This window comes from Argiope bruennichi, chromosome 8 (assembly GCF_947563725.1).
Source record: "Argiope bruennichi chromosome 8, qqArgBrue1.1, whole genome shotgun sequence".
Lineage (NCBI taxonomy): Eukaryota > Metazoa > Arthropoda > Arachnida > Araneae > Araneidae > Argiope > Argiope bruennichi.
In genome coordinates, this window is record NC_079158.1 from 11,433,116 (window position 1) to 11,454,142 (window position 21,027).

Sequence of the window (21,027 nt, forward strand, 5' to 3'; positions counted from 1 at the left end):
AATGATCAACTAAAGCAGTCAAATGTAATTCATGTGACCTACTCCCCAAAACTATTATACTAAAATAATTCACTAATCCTTTCATATCGACCAAGAACTAAATGATATATAAATATATATCAATAATTTTCAATGAATAATTATTTTATTTAAGTATTTGTATTCATATGGGATTTAAGTAAAAAAGAATCATTAGAATTTCAAATATTATTTTCCATATTCATGAAATCATTTCATTTTTATTTATTCAGTGGCAATATAGATTAAAACCTATGGTAACAATAATGTTAAAAATTCATGAAGTTGCATATAAAAATTATGTTTTTTGAAATGATAAAATAGTTTATAATAAAAATTTAAAATCTAGAATTTGATGAAGTACTAAAAGATCTTCCACAAATAAAAAAAAATGGTATCATTTTCTTGTCACTGACTTACTTTTTTGCTTCATCAAGCCTTATTCATTTATCGATTCTTGAGATGGAACAACCTGCATTATTATAACCCATTCTAAAGCTCTGTGTTTCTCTAAAACAAAGTAGATATATATTTATCTTCTCTATTACGAAAAGCCACTTTTCATATGATAAGTACCAAAAACTTCAGAAAAGAGTAAATGTACAAAACTGATGGCACCTTTTAAATATTAAGAGAGTTACATAAGGTCATTGGATAAAATTTGTTAAAATAATACAGCTACAGTAAAAGCTTTCATATACAATCTCATAAGCAAGACCCCTTCCTTAGCCTTTTGAAGCGCAGAAAATTATTCTATTCATCAAGTTGCTATGTTATTAATATTATTTCCTATTCTATAAAAGCTTGAAAGAAGAGAGAGAATTCTGAAGCCATTTCTTAATAAGTTTTATAAGTAAGGAAAGTAATTTTTCTGAAAAAATGATAATGATGTTGCAATATTACAATTGTTCATAAAGCAACAAATGCTGAATAGAGCATAATTATGTTTTGTGGAGAGTGTTTGATTAATTTCCAATAGCAATTTAAAATACAAAACAGACCAACAACTTCATTGTTTGAAGACACATAATTTGAACAGAAGGTAAAGCACAACATAAGGATTTTTTAATATAATCTGAATAAATGAGACATCTTGTATATAGCTTTGAAAAAATGAATTACAGTTTAACAGTTAAATCTCACTGAATTATAATTTTCTTAAAACACAGGAAGATAAATAATGATACAACTACCTTAAAATATGAATGCAGAAATTTTTAATATCTGGGAGTGAGACATAAATAATATTCTTACAGTTATTCAGAAGGATACTAATATACTCAAATCTCTCTTAAGGAGGATAGAATTAAATATTTAATAAATGGTGATAGAAAAACAATAATATAGAAGGAATTTTTGATTAATTCTTTTTATTAATTTACACAAATTACTCATAATATGAAGAAGGGTCTTTAAGTTCACTGAATATTGTATAAAAGATGATGCATTCTTCTATAATTTCTTAGCTAATTTAATCAACCTTAAAATAAAATTCATTAACTAAGAAATTTTAGCAAATTAATTTATTTAGAAGTCAAGACCAAATTCAATTTCAGAAATAAACAAAAATATTTGAATTATAGAGTTTATATGATATAAACTTACTCTGAATTCATTTTAGAATACTGTATTCAATTAATCTAATAGACTCTTTTCACGGCTAAAAGCTAATGCTTTAACTTTAAATATTTATTGCCAACAAACCAATTTTTAGAAAGCTAAAAAAATGAAACTATATTAACATTTTTGACAGAATTATATTTGATTTTATTCATTTGAAATGTTCAAATCAATTTCAGGAAAACCAAAATTAGGTCTGAATTTTTCCTTTAAGTACACTACATTTTCTTTTGTAGTTAACAAAAAGGGGAAAAAAAAAAGCAAACATCGGTTAATTAAACAGCAAAATGTTAAAATACTAGCACGTAAAATGTATTTAAGTCTCTAAAATATATTTTTCTATGGCAATAAATTAGGTGTTAATTAAAAACTATGTTAATCCATAATATTGTCACTAGTTCCAGAATTACCATTTAAAAATATGATCTATATGAATCTTATCAGAGTAATGATACATTAAATATGTGTCTATAACCTCATGAGCACTTTTAAAAATAGAATATTATAAAATCAATAATTCTCTGAAGTACCATTGAGTTTAAGCTTTGAACTATAATCTGTTTATAAAGTAAAACCAAAAATAGCCCAAGCTATTCTCTACCCAGTTATATTTGGTCCATAATTTTACCTAAACAATTATTTATTTAATTATATTCTTTTGCATAGCATAAAGCTAATATATGACTGTTACCATATACATTATAAACATATACATGCATTGAAAATTAAGAATTATAAGGCATGTGAGTTGCAAAATTCAACAGCAACAAATTATTATAAAAACAAAAAATATATATTCTATATTTTAAACACACATACACACACACATATAAATATATAGATTGAATACAAATAATGTGTTATAACTAGCATACATTTGCATGACAGCACCAATGCTTTGACTACAGTTTCAATAGCACATGATTAATTAAATTACAACATTTTTTTAAAATACTTATGACAAAATATAGCAGCAAAGCTTCAAGACCATTAAGAGCGTAGATTTCATTTAAGTTTCTATTATACTCTATAATTAAAGACAAGGTTTGTCAATGACTTAAACATTGTGATATATTTGACAATGGAAACAGAATTACCATCTAATGTATAATTTTAACTATCTATTTAGAGATATTAATTAAAAAAATAAATAACTTCATAGGTATTTAAGAATTTAAATTTTCCTCATTTAACTAAAATTATGAAAATGAAAGTACACTGGAAGAACCTGTAATAAAATTTCTTAAAAAAAATACTAATCTAATAAATCTTTATACCAAAACATACTGGTTGAAGATGCATAACAATAAGAACATGTAGATTTAGAAATACACAGGATGTAGATTTTACACAATAAACACCCTGCCTACATTGAAAACTATTCATTAAAACAATTTTTCAGATTTTTTTTTTAAAAAATAAAAGTATATACATTCAAAGAAAGTGGAGAGTTACTTTACCTTGTTAAAAATTCTTCTAAAACCTAATGGTATAAACACATACACAAAAAAAATATTTTAAATCACCTAATAGTTTCACTGATATTTTTACAAGCCAAACTCATAATCTAATTAATGTATATTTGCATAATAAACTAAATATTCACAAATGAGATATTAAAAGATTTCGATCTTTTGGCTGCATATCACAAAGCACAATCTTTTCAAAGCCCATGTGTCAGAGCATTAATTTATTCAACCAAAATAACAGGTCATTTAGTAGGTAAACTATTACAATCTTTATAAAATAATCAACTCATTCAATTTTCAAATGACAAGATTATCTGATTTAATAAATATTGTTAGGGATGTCAGTAAGGATCTGTGAGAGTTAAAGATAAGAATGTATATTGCAAACAAATGTTTACATTTGCTCAGCTGCAACATTAAATTATGGTTTAAATAATCTCTGTTTTCATAAAGTTATAAAAATATATTCTTCCTATCAGCAGCATGATAGAAAACTCCACTATATATTTGAATAATGAATCATATTTTTCTTATAAAGATTCCTTGAAAAAAGAATCTTATCATTGTTATTTCAGGTATTTCAAAGATATACCTGTAATCAAATAGTATTTTATTTACATAAATATTATTGCTTTATCAATCAAAATTAGTAATCAAGAGTTAATCAAACAAATCTCAAATTAATTATTAACATGGATGAAGTAAAATTAACCTAATTTTCATATGAAATACCTAATTAATCTTTTACCTAATTCTATAAATACATAAAAAAAAAAGTTAAAGTAAATATTTTTAAAATAATCATGATTCTGTTAAATAGTTAAATTCCAAAAAAAAAAAAAAAAAAAAAAAAAAAAAATACATAACTAAATATTTTCTGAGTATAAATAGTAAATAAAAATTGTAACAAACTATATTCAAATTCAATATTCTATCTACTTAATACATACATACATACATAAGCCCCTATAAAATCAGACAACATCAATGTAAACTATTTTATAGTAATATCAGCAATATAATGCACTCATATTATGAATATGTAGAAGACTCTCAGTAATATGACAGATATCAGATCAGAGAATTATCTGATAAAAAAAAGAAGTTTAAAATATACAATTTAATAACTAATTCTGTCTTTACTATGCAATATATAAACTGCATCAAATCATGTAACATTTAAAATCAATTCTGAAATATAATATGGAATCTTAAAGCTTATATCATACCAAAATACTGAAACCTAAAGGCAGTAATTTGTTTTCTTTTCAACATTTCCCATTGGTCCTTTGAAAATAAAATACTATAAAAAGGGTTAGAGTAAGTAATAGCAGATTACTGAGAATCTATTATGACACTCATAAAAACTTTCCATGTAGAGATCAGCAATTAAAATGCTACAAAGCCAGTAGCTGATCTGTACATTAGTTTATTTATATTTTTAATATTCTTTTTATCAACTACATATGATATTTAATAAAAATATCTCCAAACTTAAAAAGTGAATAAAAATTAAGTACTGACCATAAAGACAGTAAAGCTACTCAGATTTTTCAACCTTTGTAATCATTTGCTCTGAAACTTCCCACAACTTTTTTGCTAAATTTTCCTCTTCAGCTACTTTAGCAAAGGCTTCTTTCTCGCAATTTCTATAATACAGACCACTTTCAGATTCAACTTCTTCTGATATGGCACAGTGCAAAATTGTTTGGGCACCTTGATAAGGAGTTCGGATGAACAGCCATGCAATAGGAGCCAAAGCAACAATCTTCCACCAGCTTACAGAAACATGTCTCCCCAAGTTGGTCCAAACCATACCTGGACTGACAGCATAAACGTTGACACCGGTTCCTTCTAGGCGCTTTGATAATTCACGACAGAAAAGCACATTTGCTAGTTTACTGTTCTTATAGGCCATACCTTTGTTGTAATGTTCTTTAGAATTCAGGGTGTTAAAATCTATAATCCCTTTTTTATATAAAGCCGAAGAAACTACAACAATTCGTGAAGGAGCAGACTGTTTCAATTTTTCAAGTAAAAGTTTTGTCAAAAGAAAATGTCCTAAATGATTAACTCCAAACTGCATCTCATAGCCTTCTTTTGTTGTCATGTAAGGGCATTGAAAAACACCAGCATTGTTTATAAGGACATCTAATCGTTCTTCACTTCGAGAAAATTCATTGGCAAACTTTCTGATGGATTCAAAAGAAGCTAAATCCAATTCCATAACCTTAAGGATACCACTTCGGGATTTAGATCGTATATCAATAAGAGCTTTTTGACCTTTTTCTTGATCTCTACAAGCAAGAATAATACGAGCTCCTCTCTTAGCCAATTCAAGAGCAGTAGCTTTTCCAAGACCAGAATTTGCACCCGTGATTATAAAAGTCTTATTTTTAACAGATCTCTTACTTTTACATTTTCCCCAAGTATATTCTCGATATTTTCTTATTATAAACACTCCAATAATAAGAGCAGTGGATGTCCCTAAAATCTTCAGCAACATTATTCAGATTATATCCTTTCAGAAAGCGAAGTCAAAAGTCAAAATTATCTCTTCAGATCAGTTTTGTTTATATTGATTGTGATTTATTATTTATGGTATTATGGAACTAACACACCACTCGAATTATGCAATAGAAGAGAAATAGTCATATTAGATTTTATTACACAATTTATAAAATGAAATAGAATTTTTTAATTTATTCTTTTCTTATTTATGGGTGACTCAATTCAATCTTTCAGATTGGTAAAGTATTTCAACAATTTTCCTGTCATGCTATTATAAACTGTAGCCGCAATAAGTGTGGAAACAACAACAAATCTTGTAGATTTTGCATGTTACAACTAATTCATGTTCTCTTCAGTTTACAGATGTGTTTTATCCCAGCTTAAATATGAGTACTCCGATATCTAAGGAAGAAATAAATTTCATTAGACTATTAACACGATGCGAAAATTTCGTACCTAAACGGGAGCCAAATGAATGGCGATTGGAACAAGTATTCATATTTTTATTTATCCTTGTTTATATTTCCGCTCGCTTCAATAAGCAACTGACTAAATTTTGATAATTATATTTCAGTATGTTAAAAATATTGAAGAAAGACTTGCAGAACTGAAGAAAATGAATACTTGGTAAGTAAATTTAAAATTCAAATACTTAATTCAATACTTTTAATATTTGTTGGATTTTATGTTTAAAATTCATATTTGGAAATGATTTTTTTTTTGTAAATTACCGAATATTCATTTTTTTGAGTAGTATATATTTTCTAGAACTGTACCTTTTTACGGGTACCGCCAAGTTTGGCGCCAAATTTTAAAGCTAAAGTTGCCAATATGGCAACCCCTATACGCTTTTAATGTATGGAAACCCTGTGAAGAGAGTGGGGTGATGTCGGTGATGTAATTATCAACTAATCAGGTATGAATTGACTTTGAATATCAACCAATTAGGTATAAGTGCAGCTTTTCGCAGGGAATTTCTAATTTCTACTGCTCCCCAAGTCTTGTAGCGTATTTTTTTCTTACTTTCTTCGATCTCTCTTGTGGTGGTAGCTTTTCGTGGGGAATTTTAAGATTTTCTCTACAAAAAGTGACGATTGTATTTTTTCGGATTTCTTCTGCTCCCCAAGTCTTGTAACGTATTTTTTTTCTTACTTTCTTCGATTTTTCTTGTGGTGTAAAATGGCTGGTATGAATGTGACAAATGAGGAATCCCTTAAATTGAGGTTTTTTTTCGATTTAGAACGTTTGGGAGCGAAAGCGTGTGTTGAATGGTGCATGAAAATGGGTTTAATTGCTGATGGACAGAAGTGTGGTGAATGCGGGCAGGATATGGTATTAACAGAAAGGAAAGATCGGGGGGATGGGGTTAATTGGGTTTGTAGAAGGGAAGGACATTATTGTAAATTAAGTATTCGGGCTAATTCATTGTTTGAAAATTCTCGGATGGATATGTCGAAGGTTTTATTGGCGACGGCCATGTGGGTGAAGGGTTGTACTCACTCATTTATAATGGAAGAGGCCGATATCGCCAGGCAAACCGCGACAGACTGGATGAGTTTTTGTAGGGAGTTATGTGTTTGCATGCTTGTGAATGAAAGTGTTGCACTTGGGGGGCCGGGTAAAATTGTTGAGATTGATGAATCAAAATTTGGGAAACGAAAATATAATAAGGGATAGAGGGTTCAGGGTGCATGGGTTTTTGGAGGTGTTGAAAGGAATTCGAACAAATGTTTTATGGCTGTGGTACCGGATCGAACAACCGAAACTTTGATTTCGGTGCTGAAAGAATGGGTTCTTCCTGGTTCCACAGTAATGTCTGACTGCTGGAAGGCGTACGATTGTCTTTCATCCGAGGCATTTGTGCACCTGACAGTTAATCATAGTCTCACATTCAAGGACCCGGATACAGGTGCCCACACGAATTCAATCGAGGGGACTTGGGGAGCATGTAAGCGATCTTTAAAAGGAACAAGAAAAGTTAAAGACGGTATGGACGGCTATTTAGCAGAATACATTTGGAGGCGGTGTCACCGCTCCGGGGATAAATCGATCACCCGGCAGTTTTTCGAATCCATCATAAAAGTGTACCCGCCTGACAAAGAAATCGAAAAAGAGTAGTAGCTGCCATACCGACGAAATTCACATCGTTAAATCGGGTGAGTTAAAAAAAATGTATTGTTATTTTTGTGCATTTTTTTAAATTTAACATTGTTTAAATTGTGCCCTTTTTAATTCCAGTTTTTGTTCCTTTTGTATACTTCATGCCAAATTTTTCTCCTGCCATAGCCCCATGGACGCTGTAATCTTCAGAAAAAAATCTCTTGAAAATAGTAATAATATTGAGAATTACAATTCTGAAGATTACATCGTCCGCGGGGCTTGGCGTGAAAAATTTGACAGGAAATCGCCAAATGGTACTCGTCTCTAGAACTGTACCTTTTTTTTTACCGAGTATATATATATATATATACAGTAGCTCAAACAATTAAGAGTACACTTTTCTTTTACTTGATAAATTCGACCTTCAATTTAAATAATTCATTACCGAAGAATGTAAACATGTTTTTATTTTTACACATAATAAATGTTTTAATTTAAAGTAAAATTAAAGAGCAATCAACGAAAAATTTCAGAAGCTTTTTAAATATACATATGCAGATTTTTACCTCAAAAAATTGAGAATACACGAATGAAATTTTTGTAATATCTTGCATAAAAAGAAATTGTCAATATTTAATTGCATGTCTTTTGGCTTTTATAACAGTCTCTAAATGTCGTAGTACCGATTTGGCCAATTTTTGGTGGTATCTGAAGGTATTTTATCCCATTCTTCTTGCAACACTTGTTTTAAATGGATTTTGTTTCTAATTTTATGTTTTTGGACTTCTATTTCGAGTATGGCCCATAGATTTTTAATGGCAGTGATGTCGGGGGACTGTGGTGGTGTATGTAACTGCTGTTTATAATGAAAAAGATACCATATTTTGACATTAGGTAGAGCATGTTTGTGATCGGTGCCCAGACTGAAAATGAAATTTCCATCTAAATCTAAATTTTTAGCATTTTCCTTTAGATTATGTTTTAGAAGCAAGTAATCCATATGCTGCAGAAATATCTTAAATCATAGAAGTTCTGAAACTGTGCAAAATGTAATTAGACAAGCTGGATACAAAAGTCAAGTTGTTAGAAAGAAGCTGTTCATCAGTTTGCAAAATTGGAAAAAGCTATTGGAGTTTTCAAAAACACATCAGTTGAAGATCAATTACTTTAGAAAGAAAGTTATATTTAGCGATGAAAAAATTCAAAATTTTTGCCAGTAACATCAGTTGCACTCTATGGAGAAAACCCAATGCTGCTTTGGATCCAAAAAATTTATGCCCTGCAGTTCAATATGGTGGTGACTCCGTCATGATTTGGGGTTGTATGACTTCATCCGGGGAAGGAGATACAGTTTTCATAGATAGCATTATGAACCATCTGATTTACTTAAATATACTTTGCAGCAATCAAAAAGAAGGTACTAAAAATTTGGGTTTAGATGGAAATTTCAAATTCCAGTATGACAATGACACCAAACACACTGCATGCAACGTCAAAATGTGGTATCTTTTTCATTGTAAGCAGCATTTACACATACCACTGCAGTCCCCCAACATCACTGCCACTGAAAATCTATGGGCCACACTCGAAACAGCAGTCTAAAAACACAAAATTAGAAACAAAACCTATTTAAAATAAGTGTTACAAGAAGAATGGGGTAAAATAGCTTTAGATACTACCAACAGTTGGGTGAATTGGCACCACGATGTTTAGAGGCCATTATTAAAAGCCAAAGGACATGCAACTAACTATTGACACTTTCATTACAAAAATTTCATTGGTGTATTCTCAATTTTTTTTTAGGCAAAAATCTGCATATGTTTATTTAAAATGCTTCTGAAACTTTTCAATTTAGAAGTTTTTCGTTGATTGTTTTTTATTTTTACTTTAAATTGAACTATTTGTTATGCGTAAGAATAAAAACATGTTTGCACTTCTTGGTAATGTGTTATTTAATGAAAGTCGGATTTATTAAGTAAAAGTAAAATGTACTCTCAATTGTTTGAGCCACTGTATATATATTGTAAATTACAGAGTTTATACATTTGGAATGGTGATGAATGAATTGCTAAAAATTTTTTTTAACTATAACTGTATTTTTCATCCTTTTGATAGTTAAACAATCCAAGAACATAATTTTTACTTTTTTGTGAAAATAAATATAAAATAAAACCTGGATAACAGCCATCGTCACTTTATCCCTCATTGTTAATGTTCCAAGTTCAAAATTAAACCTCAAAAAAGATTATAATAATGAGTCTAAAGTTAAAACTTTTTTAAACAGAAGATTTGTACATCAGATGAATTTTGGAACATGTTTTCATAGAGAAAATAACTTCTAATAGGAGTCGCAGAATGTGCTTTTAAACCACAACCACTTCTAACAACCTCAGAACATTAGTGTTTTTTTGGATATAAGAAGTGATAACCTAACCTAAAAGTTTTTTTAAAGGAATTTTTTTTTTTACTTCAAAAAATTTATTTTTATTATTTTTTTTCCCTTAAAATGTATACAAACCACCTTTTTATAGATAGGCATAATGTATTCTGATATGTCTTTTAATTTGAGTTTATCTGGAAAATTTGATCTCTCTCTCTCTCTCTCTCTCTCTCTGTCTCTGTCTGTCTGTCTGTCTGTCTGTTTATTGCTCTAAAAAGTAAATATATATAATTGTTTTAAGTCAAAATCTCCCATTTAATTAATTTGTATCTTCTTACTACTCTGCAGGTATTTTTTAGAATCAAAATTAAATACGCAGAATGATTCACCGTCTTGAGCGGTGAGTGCAAAGGGTTAATTTAATGTCAGACATACTAGTAGTCTAAAGAGTAAATCATCTGAAAAGTATTTTGCCAATAATTCTGAAGCATTGAAAACGAAGCCATGATATTTCTGTGTTCTTGAAGTAGTCAGTTCTTGATCAAAGCAACTTCAACATATTTTTCTTGGATTGAGTAGTGAAGTCTATCTTACTTACATTTATTGGTTGTAATATTTTTAATTTTTGAAGTTTTATTTACAGTATAGTTTTAGTTTAGTTTTCAAAAGTATTATCATTTTAAGTTAAAATTTTTAAAATATGAATTAATAAGTATTGCCAGCAAATTACAAGTTCATATAATCTTATTGTTTTAGTCATATTCTTTCTATATGCTATATTCTTTCTTCATGTAAGCATTCATATTAATTTTCATGGAAACCACTATGTATTATGCAACTGGAGATAAATGATTAATGGAAATCAAATTCCAAATTTGAATATTTCAATAATGAACTCATTATCATCCAAAAATCATATTTTGCTAAGTAATTTACAACAATAATCAGTCATATAATTAATTTAAATTCTGTACTTTTAGGAATTGTTCTTTATATTCTGACAAAAAAATATTTTGTGTATTACCAAATAGTATATTATACACTGTATCATAAAAAAAGAGTTTGAAAAATACTGTAAAATGACACCTCTCCCAGTTTAATTAAGAGTGCTCGTAGCACAATTAAAAAAATATCTATTCATAGTTTTTAGGTGAGATTTGAAAACTTGACATAAACCGAAATTCAAAAATTGGTTGATACACATAAATGAAATTTGTATTTTTCCGAATGTACATAAATAGTAGAATTGTTCAAAATTTCATGAAAATCTAAAATGAAGTTAATTTTGTTTTAAAATTATATTGATTTCATTTGGAATATTGTATAGTAATTTCTTCTTTCCATTTGGCTAATGGATATTTTAAATGTATTTGCAACCATCTCTCTTTTACATTTCTAGTCTTGCTCTATCAAGAAAATGCTTTTATAATATTCCTGACAATTGTTTTAATTCCTTACCCTGACTGATATGCTTCTAAATTGCCTTTAATTATTGTTTTCAGAATATTATCACTTAGATAGAAGATCTATTCAGTACGTTAACATGGGTTATTTTTGTTTCTAGATTAAATCTGATATCAAATTTATATTCCTAAATCAGGTTGTCCTATCTTTTGAAATTTATTTGTAATAAGATATATCTATATTGGCCATTAAAACTTGTCATAATCTATCTGAAGTTCCAATAATGTCCATTAATTTCAATTTGCTTAAATAATAATTTGCTTTTGTAGCTATTCACTCTTTACAGACATAGTATACTAAATAAAAATTTACCATCGTTGTTTTCTTGTGGCGACGTTTTTGAAATTTCTTCCAAATTAGCATTTGTGCGCACTTTAGTTTTAACATCAGACGTGTATAATACTAAAGTAGGATGAATTATCAGATTTCATTTAAGTTTGCTGAACAATTTCTGCTATGCCTTATTCCATTTTCTTTTTTCTGCATAAGCCTTGTTAATGATTCCTCTTTCAGAAATTGCATTTTATGAATTTTAATAATTTGTATACTACAGCTCCTAGCATTTACATATATTACAAATCTTGATTTTTTATGAGTTTATTTTATCCTTTTAAATTATGAAATTAAAATGTTTTCAAATTTCCCTGCTTATTTTATTTAAAGTATCTGTAAAATTGATTACAAGTTCTTGGTTGATGCTGTGTTTAACTGATATGAGTAAATTTTTAGCTTTAACATGTATGCAAACTATTAGTAATTTGTTGCCTCTCTTTCAAATAATATGTCTCTTCATTAATTACATGCTTGATTTTTTTTTACTTCTCTATTCTATTCATCTCCTCTTGTGTGAAAGGTAAATTGATTTTAAATGAGGAAAAAAATAGTAACTCTACATTGAGTAATTAATGGAGATTATAGACCATACCTTCTAATTCCAACAAAAGAGAGGAAATTACTATCCCATTTCTTTAACAATATCAAAAAAGAACTTGGAAAAAAAACTATCTTCCTAGTTTTTCCTACCAGTTTATAACTTTAAGATTTAAATTCAGTAGACATTTTCCTTGTATTAAAGCTCTAATATCATTATTTTACATAATATATTTAGTTTAAGTTTATAATATTAGTTTTTTTTTCTCTGGTATTTTATAAAGCATTATTAATTAGGGCTTTTTTTTTTACCTTTTCTGGAGAAAAAAAAATCATTAGCAGTATAATGGTTTCAATTTTTTTTTTTTTTTCAGTCAATCAAGTCAAGATACTTTGACTGAATACACAAGAAGAGTTGAATTTCTTAGAGGAGTTTTAGAAGCTGAAAAATTAGTAAGATACATTTTTCGATATTTATTTTATATAGAAAAAGAACTGGTTATTGATATAGTTTTCCTCATTCTTTTGCAACTAATATTTTTTGGAAATATAGATAAAGTAGCAGATTTTATAAGAAGGTTAAATTATTTTAATGATAGTAAAACAATGAAATTTAAGTAAAATGTTTTATAGGTGCATTTTTTTCTGTATTGCATTAATTTATAGAATAAGAAATATCATTAGAAATTTAGTTGATAAATCTAGTAAAATTTATAATAGCTGATAAATTTGTTTATATATTCATATCTGTTAAAAGTATTTATTATTTTTATTATTATTATGCCAAACTACTGATTTCTAACTTAAATATGTATTTTATATATGCTTATCTATTAGCATTGCTATGAAGGATGTAGGTAATTGAATAAAAGATTACCAGACTGAGTTACAAAAGTGCATTAAACTACAAAGAGAAAGTTGGATTTGAAAAATATTTACTGAGCATTTTTAGTCTTAAATTTTCTAATTTTTGATTGCTTGAATTTTATTTAACACATTTAAAGAAACCTTAACAATATTAAGATTTGTTTTCATTAAATAGATTGAACTAATAACTATTGTGCAATTAAGTAACCAAATTAATGAGGATTAAACAAAATTTCTTCTGCATTTAGAAATAACATCTTAGCATATTTTGGTATCAATTTGTCATAAAAAAAAATTTAAACAATGTTTTTCAAATATAAATTTTTATTTTATATTCACAATCTAAGTTTTGGTATCTTTTTCATATTGAAAAGAATGCTTAGTATTGTTAATATTTTATATTTTATTTCTTTTTTCAAAAGTAGTGCATTAAATATTTTTTATTTCAGCCAACAGTAACTGAAAAGGCCATGGCAAACCAGTTATTAGCTCCTGGATCATTTACTACTCCCAGTAATAAAATTCATCAACAAACTAAAGCTCAATATTTAAAAGAAATGAGAGAGGAATTATTAGGAAAGAGTGATGATAGTGGTAATCTTTATTCTGAATTCGCTTAATATTTGAACTTGTGTCAGGGTGTGTCAGAATATTTCAAATCTGATTTCAAAATATTATAATTGTTGATCACAAGTAAATAATATTCATATAATTGGAAAGATGAGATTGTCTTGTTGCTACTAGAAATCTTCCAAGCATGTTTGGAAGATATAGTGAGGTTTCTTTGTTGTCTAGATGACTCATCACCACCACCATTGTACAGTTTTCAAAAATGCCAGTTTGTAATTATTGTGTGATGTGATTTTTATCCAAGCTTATGATACTTTATCTATGCTTCTGTGTTTATAGCATTATAACAATCCTGTAAAATGATTGACAATTAGGGGATTAAATCATTTACCTTTCTTCTGTACAGATATTGATAAATTGGCACTCATCCTGTATCAAAAAGCTATAAGGATTTTACTACCTCTTATTAAATAGGTCTGTCTTTAGATTGCATACTGATCATTTTGCTTCTCTATTCTATTTAACACCATATGTGATGGTTAGAATGATTACTAATGTGAGGAAGTATGAATATTAACTCCAAGTCCCCCACCCCAACAAAATTTCCCTAGTAATTTTTTTTAATTATTATTATTTCATCCTGCCTTGTAATTTAAAAATTAAAAGTCACGATTTCTTGTTTCTTTGTCATTGGATCAATACACAAGTTAAATCAGCATCACATACCGAATCTGATTATTTGTAACTTTTTTTTATTGTTAAGATTGTGTTTGTGTAACACCTGAGCGTTTTACAACTTTATCTGCATTTCTGTGTTATTTTAAGTAGAATTTTGAAATCAGATTTTTAAAAAATTCTTATGTACCCTGTTCATTAAGCATGTAAAATAAGTTTTACTGACAGATTATAAACTTATATTTTTGCTTGTTTTTCATATTTACTAATGTGGGATTATGTTTCATTAACTTTAATTATTAGCTTTGAAATTATTTTTCCTATTGTGTTATTTAATTGAGTTCTGCATTCTTTGAGGGTATCAACTTATTAGCAACATCCTCAATAATTAAAAAAAAAAAGAAAAGAAAAGAACTAGAAGCAAGCTATTACTTTCTGAAAAAAAGTATTTTTTATATCTGGTTTACTTTTGATAGCTGAAGATATTCGGGGACATTCAGTTTGATCTCGTCATGATAAAAGGGGAACTTTAAAGTTAAATATATGCAATATTTCATTTTTTTAAAAAAATTTATTTTTACAAAATGGAAGCAAACTAATTTTTTTTCCAGATAATTTTTTTTTTTTTTTAATTAAGTTTATGTACTTGTCTTAAACTGTTTGTTACAAAGGAAAATATTATGACTAGTTTTGTAGACATTGGAAACTATTCAATTTAATCTTATTCTTTTGAAGTCTTAAGTATTTTAAATTTAGATATCTAATTTTTCTATACTTCAAATTATATCTCCATTGAAAATATATGCTTGAATGCAGTCCTCAGATAATCGCAACTTTCTTACTATTCGTAATGTCAAACAAAAGAAATGGCCTTGTCATATTTTTTTATTCCACAATATTTACTTTAATGTTTCTTCTGTTTAGAAATTCTTTCGGAAAAGTTTGAGATTAGATACATGTATTGCATATGTAATGGTTGCTACTGAATATAGCTATCTGAAGTATATTTATATACTTAAGATTATCATAATCAAATAATTAATTTTATATTGTAAAATTATTTGAAAATTTATGTGTTGGGCAGAATTCCATTGAAAAAGTCTCATTTTTATATATATTTAGATTGTCGCTACAATATTTATTTTATATGCAATTTAATACTTGATTTATTGCATACTCTTATAACATAGTTTCATTGTTTTTATATTGTTTACTTCTCTTGATTCTATTTATAAGCAACCTTATATTATAGCATGATTGATAACTATTTAGTATATTTGATTCATACTATATTTGGTAATAAATTTTATAATTTTGCAGGTAACTACTGATTTGATTTTTCATGAATATGTCATAAATTTGTGTTTTCTCTTTCATCAATTAGGGTTAACTATGCAATTTGAATATTTGAAAGTTAAAAGCAATAATATTTCAAAAGAATTAATGCCAAATTTTTAATATTGCTGTAAGCAGGATGAGTCAGAGTTAATAGGATTATTTAAGGGTAGGTTAAACATATTATAACTTTTTTTGTATATCTAAGAATGTGTAAATACAATGTGTGTGTTAAAGCACTGACATAAGATACTACTATAGTACATATACTGTATACATAGCTACTGTAAATATTAATGAATAATTCTGTAAATAAATGATTTGGTTCCTTCTCATGTGAATTTTGCTATATGTTTCATATATCATTGATGCTCTTATATTCTTTTACGCATATTGTTTTTACTCTGAAGACTTAAAAATTCATGTCATTTATTCTGAATTTCACCTCTTAAAGAATACTTAAAAATAAAATTTTAATAAAGAAAAAAGTTTTTACATTTTACTGAATGAAACAAATCATTGAAAGACAGATACAGACTTATGTAGTGGTATACATTTGAGATTTCATTTTTCCAAATTATCAAAATTCTTTAAAATAGTTGAATAAATGAATAAAATTACTTTTTGTAACTAGACTATATAAAGTGATTTTTTTTTTATTTGATGATAGGAAATGTGATTGCAAGTTCCAATTATCTTTTTATTGCAGGATTTGATGGAATGCGATTAAGAAAGACAAGTAGCAGTGTACCTCAAGATGATTTTGATGCTGTCATGCAGTATCATAATTCAATGCAAGAAAAAGTGGCCCAAGAAATGATGTCACTTGTTCAGAACTTGAAGCAGAATAGTTTGTTAGCTGGGCATATCATTAAAAAAGATACTGAGGTATATTTTCATTTTATTCCTATTTTTATGATTAACTATCAGATTTCAAATATCTAAAAACATTTTATAATAGAAATATGTACTTAATGTGGACAAATAACAAATGTTTCTGAAAGGAAATATATGTGATTAGATTGCACACTGATAATTCCAATGATTATGACTTTTTCTTTCGGCAGCAATGAAAATAAAAATGGCAGAATGTAGATATATTCAGAAATTTTTGAATAGAAAATGAAGCACTAGTGATTTTCATGAGGATGATAAAGAAGTTTTGAAACTTTTAGCAAATAGTATTAAATTATAGGGGAAGCATGGATAGTAGAAGATATTTAAGGTTTCTAGGGATTTACGATAGATAATGGCCCATTAAAGATGTTTAATGTGCAGTTCTTGCATATCAGTCTGTAGTGTATGTGCAGTCTTGCATATAGTTGATGTAACTGTTTTGTTTCATTCTTTTGTATTTTGTCAACATATGAGTTATTGTTTTATAAATTTTGTTGATCCATGTACTGCTGTACATTTATGAAAATATTATCATTTAGCCTATATTTTTTTTAGATTAAGCCATGAAAATGTCATTGCTCTAACCAACTAGAATCCTCTTTGTTTTTCTTCTAGGTGTTTGTCAGTTAGTATAAGCCACACCAATATTAGATGATATAATCCATATCAGCATTTCCACATACCTTAAAAAGGACCTAGATGTAAAATTTATTTTAGGGACCCTTAAAAGGTCATTTTCTATTTTATTCTAAGACCTTAATTTTTTCCTCACTTGAACTCCCTGCACGAAAATTTATACAAGTGATAACTGATTTATCTATGGTGTAAAACCGAAAATTCTGAGGCGAATTGTGATTTTATTAAAGTTTACAACAATTGCTGAATATGCAGAAAGTATTGAATCAGTTTAGTTTCTGCAACAATCCTTGCATGGGCATCAGTAATTTATTTAAGGAAATAGGAAATTTGATGTCCTAATTGGTCCATCTGAAAAAGAAGCAAAGGAAATATATGTATGAAGACATAATTAATAAGAAATGAAAACAAGAAAAGTAAGGAAGAGGTTAAAGGAGGGAAGGGGAAATCCAAAAAACAAAGGGAAAAAAAGGAAGTGAAGATTTTATAATCGGATGCATATTCTGAAACAGAAAAATTAGTTTTCCGTAGCAGTAGAGATGTATGTAGCAATTCTAATGAAGAATGGGTGCAGTGTTTAATTTGCAAAATGTGGGATAGGACACATTCTGTGATTTGTTTATGTTAAATTGCAATTTTGATGTCCGATTTTTAAGTTTGTTATTTAAATTTTATCTTTATTGTATTATAAGCCACTTGATATTACTTATATCACTATGCTGATTACAACAGTTACCGAATATCTTATGTACTTTAATTAATAGAATAATGGCAAGATGAAAATAATTTTAAATATTGCTTTTAATTTTACTTTTTGCTTTATATCCATTACTGCTTCTCTTATGTCCAGCGCATGTAACTGCTGACTAGTTTTGAAAAAACTTTTCTAATGCTAAAACAAGATTGTTAGATGTTTTTCTTGGTACATGCATTATAAATAGATAATTACACCGTAAAAAATGCAACTGTAATCAAAATAGATACATTTAAAAATATAAATATTTATGAAAAAAATGTTACAACTAACTTCTTGCTCCCTTAATCTGCAGGAAGAGAAGTGTTAACTTGCAACAGTGGTGCCCCCCCCCCCTTGAAAATCTTCTTGTATACTTTCTCATAAATGTGCATAATATTATTGGCTACATTCCTTTGGCAAAAAATAACTATTGAAGAATCCTGTTACCGTACAATCATTGACACTTTATCTTTAGGATGAAGTTACTACAAAAGCACCAAACAATAAACATGTATTTTGAACTCCTTTTTCCCAAGTGATGAAAATCAAAATTTGGTTATATGAAAAACTACAATTAATAATCACAAAATCACATTCCAAATCTCATGCATAGTTATTGTATTTACTTATCTTTAGAATGTTTTCAAAATTTAGTAGAAATCTATAAATTTGGTGCTAAGACTGTATATCAAATTTCGTCTGTCAAACTCATTTATTTTTTTTAATAATGTTTTTAGACGGATTGACATAATTACAAAAATATGTTTTTCGGACTTGGTGAGCTCTCAAACATGGAGATTTGTCCAAATTCCGAAATCAAATTTTTTTTGATAATTAGAATACTTTTCTCTGTGCATTCTTCATATGCAAGAATGTAATAAAAACTGTTGATCATTTATAAGTAAGAATATAAGTTTTATAAATATTTTCATTAAATAGCTCATAATATATAATGCTTATCTGATTTATATACATATTCATTATTTTTTGAAAGTCTGTTCAATTTTCTCATGTCATTTATTTGTGGCCAATAATTTAAATAATATTTCTATTTCTAAAGTGAGTGTAATCTCTTTAAAATTTTCTCATATACTCTCTAATAAAGGCCATAGACCCTCTGGCATAAAATTGTTGACCATGAGGAAAACTGCAAATACCGTAAATTTGGTTTAAAAAAAGTTATGAAATATAGTTCTTTGGCTTGAATCTAATATTTTAACTAATTCTATTGCACAGATATGTATTTTAGACACTATTTTTCTTATTGATTGAAATCAAAATTTTACTTGGAACTACAGTTGTAGTCAAAAGTTCACATACTGAATTTCATTGATTTACATCATTGCATTTATACCTTCTGCAAGTACAAAGCTTCAGTCGGTCACCCTCTCGATAGATTTTATTCCCAATTTGATAGGAATCTACCCTTTGGAAGTTAAATCTGTTATTTTAAACAACATTTTATGCATTTCACTTCATTTTGTAGTTTTCACATTCACGTTTATTTGGGCAGCTAAACAGATAACTTTCTTTGAATAGATTTCATTCAAAATGTGAGGGAAATATCTGAATTTGGTTTATACAAAATTTCATCTGTCTATTCCAGAACATTCTTATCATCTTCACGATCTGATAAACATAATGCCAAAAATACCTTTTTTGTATTTGGGGAAATCTGAAACTCGTCAAAATCTCTACGAATTTCCTTGATAATTACAATGTTTTCTTTATATATAAGAAGGTGAAAAGGGTTTGTTAATGGTGATTTCATCTGGTGTAATGCAACTTTATAATTTTTTTTCTATGCAGGCAGAAAAACTTCTTTTAGTATCATTCTTGTCAATGGTCTTGTAATGGTTAATTTACGAACAGATTAATTGTGCTTGCTGATAAACCGATACTTTTCAGTAATACTGAATGGAAACATTCTTTATTAACTGACTATTGTTTGAAATATATGGCATTGTTAGTAGTTCAGAAACTGGATAGAAATCAATTCTTAAACAAAAAGTATATTTTACATTTAAAGTAAAATTTCTCGTATTAATTTTTTTTTTTTTTTTTTTTTTTTTTTTTTTTTTAAGGCTCTTCAAAAATCAACTTCTTTGGCTGATGATCGACATTCGCAGCTTAAAACTGAAAGTGAGAAACTAGAAACTTTTGTGAAAAAATCTTGTAATTGGGGTGTATGGATAATGATTTTGATTGTATGTTTTACATTTATGTGGATGATTGTATTTATTCGTTTATTCCCTAAGCGGTGATATTTTGATAATGTATTTAGTCAAAAATTTTCATGTGTATATATGATTAAAGATATATATATTTTATGTGAATTCAGTGAATAATTATGCTTACTTCTTTATTTCTCATGCTCTTGTATTTTAAAATTATCTTTAAAATAAAAATTTCTATATAAAACTCAGGGCTGGCCATTTGGGGGGTGCGGTGAGTGCTATGGACCTTGGCCCCGCGACTAATGGGTGCCCCCACAGTGATTAAGAATTAAAATATTGTTCTGAATACTAATAGCGTTTACACATAATGAAAGTATATAAGTTTGTAACAAATCAATTTAATATAAGTAAGGAAACGGCACAACTCAAATTACTATTTCAAAGAATTAGAGATGTGATTCTATTTTTAGTGTGTAATAATCTTCCACTTTAAGGAACTCATGAAATAATAGGTAAATCTAATAATGGAGATTTTTTAAGTTTAATCGAATTATTAAGTAAATACGATCCTGTGCTATTGGATCATATAAACAAAACAATAAATTCTACAAATAGAATTGTGCATCATTTGGCACATAGGTCACAAGAACAAATTATTTCTGCGTTAGGAAATGGAAGTCCTTAACAAAATTCAACACGATA

At 27.8% G+C, this 21,027-nt stretch overlaps 2 protein-coding genes across 2 annotated transcripts; one reads left to right on the top strand and one right to left on the bottom strand.

Annotated features, from left to right (window-relative positions):
• Positions 1-3,990: 3,990 nt before the first annotated feature.
• On the bottom strand, positions 3,991-5,730 carry LOC129981020 (retinol dehydrogenase 14-like). The gene has a single exon (XM_056091616.1). It carries the CDS (start codon positions 5,611-5,613, stop codon positions 4,648-4,650), a length of 966 nt encoding a protein of 321 aa, XP_055947591.1. The 5' UTR covers positions 5,614-5,730; the 3' UTR covers positions 3,991-4,647.
• A 169-nt stretch (positions 5,731-5,899) lies between these two features.
• LOC129981021 (vesicle transport protein USE1-like) lies at positions 5,900-20,478 on the top strand. The gene is made up of 6 exons (XM_056091618.1): positions 5,900-6,109; positions 6,193-6,245; positions 12,807-12,885; positions 13,749-13,893; positions 16,589-16,767; positions 20,233-20,478. The coding sequence occupies exons 1-6, from the start codon at positions 6,005-6,007 to the stop codon at positions 20,410-20,412; spliced, it is 741 nt and encodes a 246-aa protein (XP_055947593.1). The 5' UTR covers positions 5,900-6,004; the 3' UTR covers positions 20,413-20,478.
• The last annotated feature ends 549 nt before the right edge of the window (positions 20,479-21,027 follow it).